The sequence below is a fragment of the Panthera onca genome, chromosome B2 (assembly GCF_046562875.1).
Source record: "Panthera onca isolate mPanOnc1 chromosome B2, mPanOnc1 haplotype 2, whole genome shotgun sequence".
In the NCBI taxonomy this organism is placed as follows: Eukaryota; Metazoa; Chordata; class Mammalia; order Carnivora; family Felidae; genus Panthera; species Panthera onca.
In genome coordinates, this window is record NC_138343.1 from 133242771 (window position 1) to 133256498 (window position 13728).

The window sequence follows — 13728 nt, forward strand, 5'->3', positions numbered from 1 at the left end:
CTCCTTTTGCTTGGTTTCGATTTTTGGCGGCTAGATTTTTGCAGGAACAACTATCGAGGAATACTAGAACTGGTTCCAGAAAGGGCTGCTTTAGCAGACAGACCTGAAGTGCAGTCTCCGGGTCTTACTGAACATGTATCTTTTTACACGTGAACACGCGCCCACTTCATTTCCTATCTGTAAAATAATAACCTGCGTAACTACCTTTTCTACAGGGACTATTAGGAGCAAATAAATGTGAGCACACTGCAAATTGTAGAACCCTTTTCAGGTGTAATTATATTGTACAGTTATCTGTATAGTTAACAGAGTTGGAATGATTATATGAAATATCCTCCTGTACCAAAAGCACTGAGAAAACTCATTTAAACTCCTTTCATTGAAAGCACGTTGCTTATTTGGAAAAAAAAAAAAAGAAAGAAAGAGATCTACCAATACCAAAACGATTTTGGAGACCAATGATGATAGATATAGCTGTACATTATTCCTAGAAATGCATATTTCGTTATAGTACATCCCTGGGAGGCCTTGTTATAAACTTCTTTTCACCACAAATGCCTTACAGTATGATCTTCCTCCTCCTCCTCGATATTTAGTGAATAAAAATCCCTTAGAACGGAAAGGAGAATCTGCGTCTACGGTACACGCCTAGGGATTGGCGGTATAAAATAAACGGGCCGCACACGCGAGACTACCTGCCGTAGGGCACAAGTCTGCCCGTTTCCCCTGTCGTTTAGGAAATGGTGCATGTGGTGCAAAATGATCCAGTACAGTGAGGTGAGGTCACTGGTCCAAATGATACAAGACGATTATGTTCTTAGGTTTCAAAACCTTTTCCTCAGAGCTCATCAGTACCCGAGAGATCAAGATGTAAACGTGTTCTAACACCCATCATGATTCTCAATCTATTCACTTCAAATGAACACTTTTGGGGACACGTCCCAGTAGCCGTAGGTGTCTTAGCCTACCTTGTCTTGTGTTTGCTGCTGTCGAAGAAGAAGTTCGTTGCCACCCGTGACGCCACATTTCTGCTCTCCCTCACAGCACGGCCGCTGTGGGATTCCCGAAGCCCTGGTGCAGCGATATGCAGAGGACTTGGATCAGCCCGAGAGGGAAGTTGCCACCAACATGGACCAGATCCGCGTGAAGCTGCTTCGGAAGCAGCACCGCATGGCGGTGAGCAGCCAGCACCCGGGGTCTCCCCTCGCTCGACTTTGGAAGTCCATGGAGTTAGGGCGCTTCGGGATGTGCATGCTGGCCACCACGGAGTAGCCCAGGGTTCCCTCCAGCTATCAAAAGGAGACACCTGGAGGGAAAGCAATATTCAGCCTGTAAAGTTTTCAAAATACAGTTTTGTTAAGAAAAAAATGAAAATTGGCCATAATCCCAGAGCTACAAAAGTTTTTTTTTTTTTTTTAGGTCTTTAAATTTATATCTATTTCTAACTATCTATTTGTATCTATTTCTATTTTGAGATAGAGAGCAAGTGAGAGAGAGAGAGAGAGAGTTCACCCTTGCAAATAGGGGAGGGGCAGACAGAGAGGGAGAGAGACGATCCTGAGCCGACTCTGCACTGTCAGTGCAGAGTCCGATGTGGGGCTTGATCCCACGAACCGTGAGATCATGACCTGAGCTGAAATCAGACGCTTAACTGACTGAGCTGCCTAGCACCCCTGAAAAAGTTTTTAAAAGTCTGTCTAGCTATTTCTCTGCACATACAATAGTAAATGTGTAGTTTTGAAACCTGATGTTCAGTTCTCAGATCATGAATCTGTTACTAAACATTCTTTTATATTATCAATATGTCAAAACATTCTAGTAGGTAAATGTGCCCTCATTTAGCCAATCCCAAATGGTTGCAACACTTAAATTCTCCCCAACTTATTATTTTAAATAATTTAGCAAACAACACCCTTAATATATTATAGTCTTTGTAGACTCTCAAGGTCAATTTGAGTATATATTCCTTCAAGAGGATTTGCTTGTAGAAGCCTGCACAAAATCTCAAGAATTTGCACATTTGTCAGAAAACCACCTTCCTAAAAGATGTAGCACTTGGTCTTCCCCGAAGTCAATTGTAAATGTCCATTTCCCTGCCCTAGCTAACACTTGGTATTATTGCATTTTATGTTTTTTAGAACTACACTAATGATATATCTAATTTTCTGGTTAACGTAGATTCAAAATACCATGGAAAATCTGTTTTATACAGTCTCTACCTGGGCGCCTGTGTGGCTCAGTCAGTTCCCTATCTGACCCATAATTTTGGCTCAGATCATGATCCCAGGGTTGTGGGATTGAGCCCCACATCAGGCTCTGCACTGAGCATGGAGCCTGCTTGAGATTCTCTCCCTCCCTCTGGCCCTCTCCCCTGCTCATGCGCTCTTAAAAACACAAAACAAAACTCTACCCACTGAGTATCTTACTTGCCACACTACTGCACAGGCCTGCCTCTTTATTCACCTAGAGATTTCACTGAAAAGCTTATCACCAGAAGACAAAATAGGGTATAGAAATGCTTACAAATTGGAGACTTGGATGTTAGGTTAATTAGGGTTAGATCTAATTCCAAATACTTTGTAGAACCTCAAACACTTCTTTGAAGATAGATCTCACCTTCGAGAAGCTGAGAAGGAATTCTTGATGCTACTCTTGGGTCTTTGACACCTCACAGCAGGATCACTTTGTAATAGTCTAGCAGTGCAGTATTTCAGTAGTGTTCCTTTTAGGTATAGAAGAATCCTCCAGTAGCCTGTGTCAAGTCTTTATAAAATTGCTTTCTTTCTTTATCCAGATCCCAAGTGGCGGACTCACAGAAATCTGTAGAAAGCCCCTCTCTCCCGGATGTGTCTCGTCTGTGTCAGATTGGCTGGTTTCCATCGGTCTGCCCATGTATACCAGCGCCCTCACTGAAGCCGGGTTCAGCACATTGGGCCAAGTGCCTTCTCTGTCCCACACTTGCCTTCAGGAGGCCGGCATCACAGAGGAGAGACACATAAGCAAGCTTGTGTCTGCAGCCAGACTCTTCAAACTGCCACCAGGCCCTGAGGCCATGTAGCCAGGCCCATCATGGAGCTCCCCGGACAAGAGCCACCCTTTCACTGTGCTTAGGATGCTAATGCAATCCCTCCTCCTTGGGACCTGCAGACCAGATCCAGAAGAAAGGCCCGGTGTAAGGCCGACCGGAGCACGAAACCTCGGCACGAGACTGATGACCCTCTCTTCTCCAGAAGAGCCCCCCTCGAGGAAATTGGTGTGGTTCTCTTTGACTCCCCCAAAGAAAAGACAAGCACTAACTTTTATTTCCAGAACACAAAAGAACCAGGATGCCAGCTCGCCGCCCATGCTGTGCCTCCAGTCTGTCTTGGTGTGCTGGCAGAGGGAGGGGGCAGCCGCTGTCGTTTCTGAGAATGCCCTTGCCTTGCTGTCTGTCACCCTGCAGGATGCCTGAGGGCAGGCGGGTATTGGCCAGGCCAAAGTAACAGACCCAGGAGTTACTGTACGCCATTGACTATGCTTGTTTATTCAAAAGAAAATTGGCTGCATTAGGGGAAAAAAAAAAAAAAAAAAGTCCTATTCTCCTTTAAGTAAACAAGAGACATTTTAATAATTGCTTTCTAGCAATCAGCTTTTATTTGCCTTAATATAAGCTTTTAAGCAGTTATCTGGTGTTCACCACCCTGTAACCATAGTTCCAGATCTTCAGCCTAGACTGCCATCTAACATACCAGAGATGTTTTCAGCAAAAAAAAAAAAAAAAAAAAAAAAAAAAAAAAAAAAAAAAAGAAAAAAGAAAAAAGAAAAAAAAGAAAAAAAAAGGGCTTTTCTAATTGCCTCACTCTAACATGGCTTAATTTGTAGGGGTGTTTGTCAGGCACAAACTTCATGTTGGCTTTCAGTTTTTAAACTAACCACAAATCCAGTAAAAAGCTATCTGAAACTCACAGATCAGGTGTGTATGAGCGTGCATGCATGTGTGTCCATGTGTGAGCGCGTGTGTATAGAAACTACCTTCATTTTAAATCAGTTTTGTTTTGTTTACGATGTTGGTCACCGTGCTGCAGTATTGACTTTGACTCCCGACCACGACCATTCCAGAATTCACTCATCAGCTAACAGGTCACCTTTGCAAAGCCACCGTAAGGTTGAATATTTCAGAAAGATGCTTTTAAAAGGGAAGTAGTTTATAAGAGATTTTTAAAGTTTTTTTTTTCCACTTTTATAATTAAGGTACTGTTTTCCTCCCTTTATTAAGAGATCATTTTTTTAATTCAGATAATAGTTCATTCTGGAGCCAGACAAAGCACGTTAGCCATGTATTAAGTATGTGCCATTTTCAGTTGTTTTCCTACTGATTAGAGCGTTTACCATTCTCTTTTAGTCTGGTGTCTGACTTTTCTAGCACACAGAAATTTAGGCAACTAAATTAAGGTTTCCGTTGCTTACTAAATGAATTTCCTCTACATTCTTAGTCATGAGAACTATTCTAAGCATTGAATGTGATCATTGACAACAAACACTTTGAAGACAAAGCCTTGATCAAAAGCTCTTAAACATTTCATCTCCTCGTTAAAACGATTCCCCTCAAGGTGGGGGGGGGGGAGTAACTTCACTCATTACAAAGCCATCTTCAGCATTTGCTCTATGTACTTGGATCCGTGTTTCTGAGGAAAAGGATGTTCTCAGGTTATATATTTTTTTCACGCTTTGGTATACATTTAAAAAAAATACGGTTCTTCAATAGTATTCACCTTCTATAAGACGCCATGTGAAAAAGTTGTGGAAATGCAGAATAAAAAGCTAAAAGCTGCCAACTTTCTACCGAAATCTGAAAAACAGCCCATTTTTGCCATCTCGGGTTGTGCACACAGCCCACGTGGACTGTGACGATACCGTCGAACTGTAGCGCTTGTGCTGTGGTGGAGACAGGTGCAGGGACACGGAGCCTCGGCAGGACATTCTGAGATCCTGCTCGTAGTGTAAGCCGACCACACAATGTCACACAACAGATAACAGAGGAGGAGGGGTCATCTGTGAATTTCCCAGTGTTAGTTCATTTTCAGTGTCAGATTTTCATTTAAGTAAAAGTGGCACCAGCAAAGGGAATGTTCTGGAGTTCTTGAAAATGCCAAACCCTATTTTTGTCCTTCTTCTTTGGAAATCATTGCCTTTGCGTAGAAAAATCAAATTCAGGGACCATGAATGATTTTCAGTGGGAAGATCTTCCTAACCTGAGGGGTCTGAGATTTTTACTTTATCGTGCTTTTAAAGAAAAAAAATTTTTTTTGTTATTGTTAGTATTTGTTTGGTCTTTTGCTTTAAACTTTTAATTTGATCCTAGAAAAGCCTGAATGTTTGTGTGTGACATTTGACTAAGGTGGTTTAGGGACCGCGTGTCAGAAGACAGGTAGGTAGGTGTTAGGCGCCAGCAATATCCGGTTTTAATCAATTGCACTTGGTACAGAATGTTGAGGAAGGGTTTAAAGTGTCGTCTTTGGAAAGCACAAAAGAAACCTGGAAAGGCAGTTTGGCTCAGGTAGCTACACATCCGTTGTGTGTAATTTTTACTGTAAAGCTGTCTAGAAGGACATGCGGCCAGCCCCAACCACTATTTACATTCCCAGATAACCAGGAAGCAGATACATTTTCATGGCCTTCTCTTAGCAGCCCTTTTCTCTGTCCTGATCCCCGGTGTGGGTGAAATTGGAAATTACTAGTCTATTGCAAACCAGTTCCTGACATAGCAAAATTTGCTATCATAACTGCAGCAAAAGAAATCAGTTCACCAAGTCAATGCTGCATTGTGTGTACTGTATTATTTTCAGAAAATATAGTAGTCTGAGTCCAAGTTACCTTGATTTTAAATTGATAGAGAAATGCAAGAAACTGTCAAGCAAGTTATATAACAACTAACAACATTGCACTTTCTGTATATGAAATCAATATTTAAATAACTTATTTTTCTCCATTGCTGTTCTTAAACATTGTAAGTAGCTGTAATATACCAGTACCGATATGTCCTTGCGATTGCTTCAGCCCAGGAAAGCTGTGTATTGTTTTAAAAATTGTAAAAACTATTGTGATGATTCATTTAGCAAAGAGAAAGGTGGACAGAAGGGTTTTCCTATGTATCAAACTTGTCTATAATTATGTCATCTTATGTACCTAGGAAAAATAAATAAATTTCGTCAGTTGACTATGCCTCTCTTGTTGTTCCTTGGGTATTTCAAAGATGAACGGAGTAGAAATGAAAGGTAATTTACAAAAGTGTGGTGTAAGAATGAACTCTATTGTAAAAACAATTGTATACAATTAATTCTGCCACATCCCAAAACTCACACACACTCATTCTCTTTGCAATATGCTAACGTACTGCCTCTCCCAAATATTACATAATCAAATCCCAGAACCACAGCATCTTAGACCAGAAAGAATTTTGAAGGCATCTACAGTCTAAGCCCATCATTTTCAAATGAAGAGTGAGTCCACGTAGGTGGTTGACTCATCCAATATCACACAGCTAAGTGGTAACAGAACCCAAATCTTGCATTGAGGGAGGAAAAAAAAAAATCTAGGTTCGGATGGATATTCCAGAAATTGACCCGACAAAAATCATGTTTCAAATTGGTGTATCACAATTGATATAAAAACTTTTTTTTTATTAGGAGGACATTGTTTGTAATAAAATTTTGAATAGGTGATACCCGTACTTGAGATTAAAAAAAAAAACAAAAACAAAAAGCGCCCGCTCCTTTCCTCCCAGCCACTATCCCCGTCCTTGCAGGTAAGTAGTATAACCGGTGTGTGCATATCTTTTCAGAAATGCCCACACATTTACAAATACAACTGCCTATGTATTTTTCCATACAGGAATGACCTTATATTCTTCACACTTCCTTACCGTGATTTTACATTCAATGTATGTTGGAGATCTTTCCATGTCAATACCCCACCATTCTCTTAAAGACCACATAATACTGTTATGCCAATAATTTAATCACTACCCTGTGAAAGGACAGTATCTTGCTGTTATAAAAAAGCTGTTAGAGGGTGCCTGGGTGGCTCACTCAGTTAAGTATCTGACTTCAGCCTGATCTCACAGTTCGTGGGTTCGAGCCCCACGTCGGGCTCTGTGCTGACAGCTCAGAGCCTGGACCCTGCTTCGAATTCTGTGTCTTCCTCTTGCTCTGCCTCTCCCTCCCCCTCAAAAATAGACATTTTTTTTTTAAAGAGCTGCTAGGAATATCCTTGTACCAATATCACTTAGCACATGGAACTGTGTTAAAATTACATGTATTTTAGATTTTGATAGAATTTTTTTTTAAACAGAAAGATGAAATATTGCCAAATATTTTGGAGAAAATGCATCAGAATGGGATTGAGAATAGGAAAGATTACCTTCTTTTGTTTATCATTTTTGAGAGAGAGCACACGAGCGGAAGAGGGGCAGAGAGAGAGAGGGGGAAGGAGGATCTGAAGTGGCCTCTGTGCTGACAACAGCGAGCCCGATGCAGGGTTTGAACTCACAAACCACGAGATCATAACCTGAGCTGAAGTCGGATGCTCAACTGAGCCACCCAGGCGCCCCTTGATAGAATATTTTAAATCCACTGGTAGACTTCGTTAAAGGAAGCTTTACCAAGATAGGTTTTATTTCTAAATCCGGATCTTACGCTCTATCCCCTAATCCATTTTGCAAATGGGGAGAGTTCATGTATTCTTAGTGTGGTGGTTCATCTGAAGGGCTGAATTATTTTAAATAACTATAAATCTCCAATCTTCTCTCAGACTGACTCCTAAGATTCAACGGTTCAATTCAAAGAAAATACTTTCTTGTGATTCCTAAGAAACCATGACCCGATTCTTGGTGTTTGTTCTAAGTGCACTTCATATATGGACACTTGGGTTGCTTTTACTTAGAAGTTACAAAGAACAGGCACCTGCATGGCTCAGTCCATTAAGCTTCCGACTCTTGATTTCGGTTCAGGTCACGATCCCACAGTTTGTGGGTTCAGGTCCCGCGTCCAGCTCTGTGCCGACAGCATGGAGCCTGCTTAGGATTCTCCGTCTACCGCTTTCTCTGTCCCTCCCCTGTTCGTACTCACTCATGCTCACATGCACGCGCTCTCTCTCTCTCTCACACACACTCACACACACACACACACACACACACACACACACACACACAAAATAAAGGGATAAACTTTTAAAAAGAGAAGTTACAACGACATACATTTGATTAGGGAAAGGAGAGAAGGATGATGGTCATTCTTTAACCGCACAAGCCATTTTGGAAACCTTGGAATGACAGCTTTCTCACTCTTAGCTGGGAGGACCCACTCAGAGCTCACTGTACACAGTCCTTCCTTGGAGTGCACGTCCATGTGTGAGTGTGAGAGGCAGGGTGAATACTCAGGTGTAGGTGTCTAGACTTCCCCTCAGGATTGCGGGCAGCTTTATTTGCAAGCATCGCCATTCCTCCCCCAGTCCCTCCAACACTACTCACCACCCCCCTCCCAGAGAAAGGGAATTTAGCTGCCTGTCCTCGTGCCCTTTAGCAAAAGCACCTGAAGGTCCTAATCAAACCATGTTGGAGACAAGTGTGGAAGGACTCCGGGATGTGTGGGGGAACCATGGCAGTTAAGACTCAGCTGATGGGCCTTTACCGCCATCCCAGCATTCTCAACACCTGGGTAACAGATAAGGAAGGTCACAGCCACAAGCGAAATGTGTACGGAGGTCTGTGGGAACCAGAGGAAAACCCGACTCAGTCAAGGAGAGAAACAAGTCAGAGGAGGCAGTCGATGTGGCTTATAACTGTGTGCCTGTGTGCTAAGAGCACTAGGCCCTCAAACACACTAAGTCTTGAAAAGCATGAGAAAAAAAGCTCTCCCTCCCACCTCCTGATCCACTCGCCTCTCATCCTGACTGGATGATCCTTTCCCCCGATTAATAAAAAACTTGGACGCCATGTCCTGGGCCCCCCATCTCCGGACCTCCTTTCAGCACACTTGCAAACTCCCCCACGTCCTCACCTCCGATTTCCTCCTCACAACAGCATGACTGGAGGGGCGTCTCTCCATCTGCCTAATCCTACCCGTGCTCAAGATCCGGTCCTGGGATCCCTCGCTTCTCTGCAGCTTCCCCTTGAACGTGTTTGCAGCAGGCTGGTGCTCTGCCTTCCAGGCCCATCCAGAGCCCCCCTTTGGGGGTAATTCCTGCATTTCCTTTGGGACAACGGCAATCCTCACATTTCCAGGGATCCGGGTGCAACCTTTCGTCCTGGTGTCCCTCAGGCCTCTCCGAGTGGTGAGCAGAGCTCCTAGCTCATAGCCTCCATGACCACAGGACTGGGCTTTGGAGTTGAGTGTCAACACACGACAGGGTTGGAACTGAGCTATCTGATGGCGGTGCCCAGGAAGCTCAGCGATGGAGGAACCCGCGGTCCTCCTGTCCTTTCCAAAGCTCATTCAGCCTTTCTTTTGTTAGATTCCTTATGCCACTGGCCAAACATCTTTTCTCAAATACTCCTAATATTCCAACTCTAAAGCCTCCCACTTTGAACTTCCAAATGAAGCAGTATTCACAGATACGTACGGGCAAGGCTATAGCTACGATTTGGCCCACAGCCCTCCTCGGACAGAGCCCGTCCATCTCCAACCACTCTGGGCCCCTCATTCGAATGAGGCTGACGTCGAAGGGGGCCAACACCTGCGCATCCCCAATGGGTCAGGAGGGTAGAGTTGTTGGTATCATTCCGGGCCGGAAGGAAAATCAAACTGATGACGAATTGGCCAAGGAGAGCCCACACGTGGGGTTATGAAGAACTGATTGTGGTCCCTGGGGGACCCGAATAGGCATCGTCAGCAATTTAAAAGCACATGCTGTAAGCCTGTATTTAAGGTGCCACGGGAGATCCAAGGCAGTGGTGGGTAAAATACCTGACCACAGGGAGATCTTAAACTCATTAGAACAGGTCATACGAAATACTGAGAGGCCTAAAAGTTAAGATGGAGACAGTGTGGCTTCGTGGCTCCTCAATGCAAAAAAAAAGCAATTGGACTAGCAGAGAGAAGAGTGGTTTCTCTACTGTCTTCCGAGTAGGCATTTCCAGCATTGACTCCCCTTGTTATTTGGGAGGATGCCTCCTTGTGTGTGATGTGGCGCGCCCCTCAGTCCCATGCCCACACGGTGGGGGACACAACTCAAGCTCCACAAGCCAGCCAGATTCTCCCACCTCTGTCTGGACCCAGATCTACCAATGCAGAGACCTGAGCGCAGTTGGTCTACAGTGCGGTGCCACACGGCCGCGATGCCCTGGCCTTGCTGCCTTGGCCCAGGACCGTCCCCTGGCTTCCAGCTTCGCAGCTGCTGCACCTACCTCGATTCCAGGCGGTTTATCGGTTCGCCAGTCTCCTGATGACCCTCTGGAGCCCGGGACTCTGTCTCCGGAAACTATTTTCTGTTGCTTTTAACAAAAAGACTGACTTCTGTCAACCTTCAAAACAAAACTGCCAGTTATGTTACCACCAAAAGATGGGCTTGTTCTGGAATAGCCGAGAACTGCAATCCAGGACAAACAAGCTGGGACAAAACCCCAGGCAAGCCCTGGGGGGAAAAGGAGATGGGCGTTCTTTTACAGCGAAAGCGAGAATTGGGGAGGTTGTTGTAAACACAGAGTTCATTGGCGTGAACTGGGAGTTAGAAGTATAATGGCTTCCCATTGGCCGTGTTGCGACCATCTCTCATTGGCTGGCTTGTTGCCGGGGGAGGAGCAAAGCCTTTCTTCCTCCTCTGGGTGGTAAAGACGTTCGCAGCTGCAAGGTGCCTTGTTTCCCGTCAAATTTGCAATTAACGATGAGTGGTAGGGCCTGAGAGCTCTCGTTGCCAAAACTCCTGGCCCTGTTCTAGTGAGGTTTCCTTTAATTAACTTCCACGGTTCCGAGGCCATCCTATTTGTAGGAAATTTCCTCTTTTCTACTGTATTATTATTAGCTTTTTAAAAACAAGCACAGGTCTTGTTTATCTTTCCTAGCCTTAGAGTTCTTGACGCTTCACAGCTCCTCAGGAACGGCGTATCTAATTGGAAAAAAAAGTAAAGGTGTTAAAGGAATACTCTTTCTGTGTTTGTTTTACAACCACCTGGCATTATAGTGGATGCTCATTTTGGTATAGTTGAAAGAACCTTACCTTTGGAGTCACATTGAATTCCACTCTTTATTTTTTTTAATGTTTATTTATTTTTGACCAAGAGAGAGAGAGAGAGAGAGAGAGAGAGAGAGAGAGAGAGAGCATGAGTGGGGAAGGGGCAGAGAGAGAGGGAGACCCAGAACCCAAAACAGGCTCCAGGCTCTGAGCTGTCAGCACAGAGCCTGACACGGGGCTCGAACTCACGGACAGTGAGATCATGACCTGAGCCAAAGTCAGATGCTCAACTGACTGAGCCACCCAGGCACCCCTAAATTTCACTCTTGAGATGGAATTCCTCAGGGTCTCTGGCCTCTCAACCTCCCCGAGCCTTCGTTTCCTCACTTCCAAGCACGACCAATAATTCCTACCTCACTGGACTATTGTGAAAATTAAATGAGACATTAAAGTGGGAGATAAGCGTGCTGAACAACCCGATACCCACTTGTGAAAGAATGACCTCCTTCCCCCTCCCCCACCTACCCCACGTCATATACCAAGATGATCTCAAAGTGGATCACAGACCCAAATGTAGGAGCTAAAACTAGAAAAATCTTAGGAGAAATTTGAAAGTAAATCTTCATGACCTTGTATTAAGCGAAGAATTTTGGAGATGATAAAGAAAAGCACAAAAAAAAAAAAAAAGGAAAAAAAAGAGAAACGCACAAGTAACAAACGAAAAAGTAGATAGACGTCACCAAAATTAAAAAACTATTATGGATCAAAGGGAGCCATAAAAAAATGAAAAGATAAGCCATAGAATGGAAGAATATATTTGTAAATCATCTACCTGACAAGGGTCCAGTAGCAGAATTTACTGAGGTATTTGGGGAGAGTATGAGTGCCTGCTAATAAGTAGAAGGTTCTTTTGGGGGTAATGAAAATGTACTAACATTATAAAGGGATGATGGCAGCACGAAATCTGTGAATATGCTAAAAACCACTGAATTATACTGTACATGTTAAAGGGCATGTGAAGTGTATGTCAATAAAGTTACCAAAAGTTAGACAGCGTATACCTAATACTGTACAATAGAAAATGTTTACATCTAACCATTGGCCACAAATGTACAGGTAGTAAGTGCTCCAAATACATCTTGTTGCTTTGATTTATGATGATTCATTGGGCGAAAAGTACTTGAAAGAGACTGCTGGAAGTTGCCTCCGTTTGGAATCCTGAGACCCAAAGCCAGTGGGACTGATGCATTGTTTTGTAAGAACGTACTTTTAAGATGTGCTGTTAAGATGTACTTTTGCGTGTGTGCGTGAAACGAGAGAAAGGCACGTATAGAAGAAGGGGTGGGGAAGGCATGTGGGCAGGAAGCGTCCTCAGGCAGGTCAGTTTGGGGACTATGTTGATCTAGAAGCAGAGTCCTGTATTAACGCAATCCAAGGCAGTGGCATCTCAGACTCAAGGCCTGTGAGGTAGGCTACGTGTGGTTGTTTTTCTTTGGAGAGAGGGAGAGAGAGAGAGAGAGAGAGAGAGCAGGGGAGGTGCGGGTGGGGCAGAGAGAATCCCAAGCAGGCTCCCCACCATCAGCGTGGAGCCCAATGTGGAACTTGAGCTCAGGAACCATGAGATCCTGACCTGGGCCGAAACCAAGAGTCGGGTGCTTAACCGACTGAGCCACCCAGGTAACCCCATCTGGGGGTCTTTAAAAAAATTTCAAACCTTGCTCTTGAGCCAGAGATGTTTGTTGGTTTTGCCTATGAGGAAAGATCCACCAACCAGAACAATAATACCCATTACTCACTTTAAAAATTCTCTCTCTAGGGGCACCTGGGTGGCTCAGTCGGTTAAGCGGCCGACTTCGGCTCAGGTCACGATCTCGCGGTCCGTGAGTTCAAGCCCCGCGTCGGGCTCTGTGCTGACAGCCCAGACCCTGGAGTCTGTTTCAGATTCTGCGTCTCCCTCTCTCGGACCCTCCCCCATTCATGCTGTCTCTGTCTGTCTCAAAAATAAAATACATGTTAAAAAAAAAAAAATTAAAAAAAAAATTGTCTCTCAACTGCACTTTTCTCTGGTCTAGATAATTTCCACCCACAGACATATTTCACAGATACATTTCCTGAACGCTTTTCCTGCTCTTGTGGTCTCTTCTTTCTATATTCTTCCTATATTTTCTTCATATACTCCCCAGCCTACTGCTCCCTGGATGCACCTATAGCCACTGATGGAATCAATGTCCTGACGTGAAATCCAGTGTCCACATCCCGCCTCTGACCTCCTGGAGCCCATCCCTGTGTGCTCCTCTCCCAGAGCTTCCTCTCGACCCCTCCTGCCCTCCTCCACCTCTACAGCTGCTGCCTCTCAGCGTCTCTCCTCCCCCTACCTCTCGAATGTTCCAGAACCTCAGACTTCCGTGTAGGGCCTCTTCTCGCCCCTGGTGATCTCCTCTCTGTGGTTCACTTTTCACCAAGAAAAGCCCGCTTGGAATAAAAGAAGTAATCCCAAACATCTGTCACTTAAGGAAAAATGTAATGCTTTGCAACAAAAGCCAACTACATGTTAAGACACGTCGCAGCCATTTGCCATGAGCT

General features: G+C 44.2%; 1 protein-coding gene across 9 annotated transcripts in view; it reads left to right on the forward strand.

Annotated features, from left to right (window-relative positions):
* SASH1 (SAM and SH3 domain containing 1) overlaps positions 1–6196 on the forward strand; it is a 314865-nt gene extending 308669 nt beyond the window's left edge. For all 9 annotated transcript variants that reach the window (XM_078447431.2, XM_078447430.2, XM_078447428.2 and 6 more), the window contains 2 exons: positions 1045–1176; positions 2795–6196. In XM_078447431.2, coding sequence (XP_078303557.2) covers positions 1045–1176; positions 2795–3058 — 396 coding nt within the window. In that variant the 3' untranslated portion in view covers positions 3059–6196. The remainder of the gene's footprint in view (positions 1–1044; positions 1177–2794) is intronic.
* The last annotated feature ends 7532 nt before the right edge of the window (positions 6197–13728 follow it).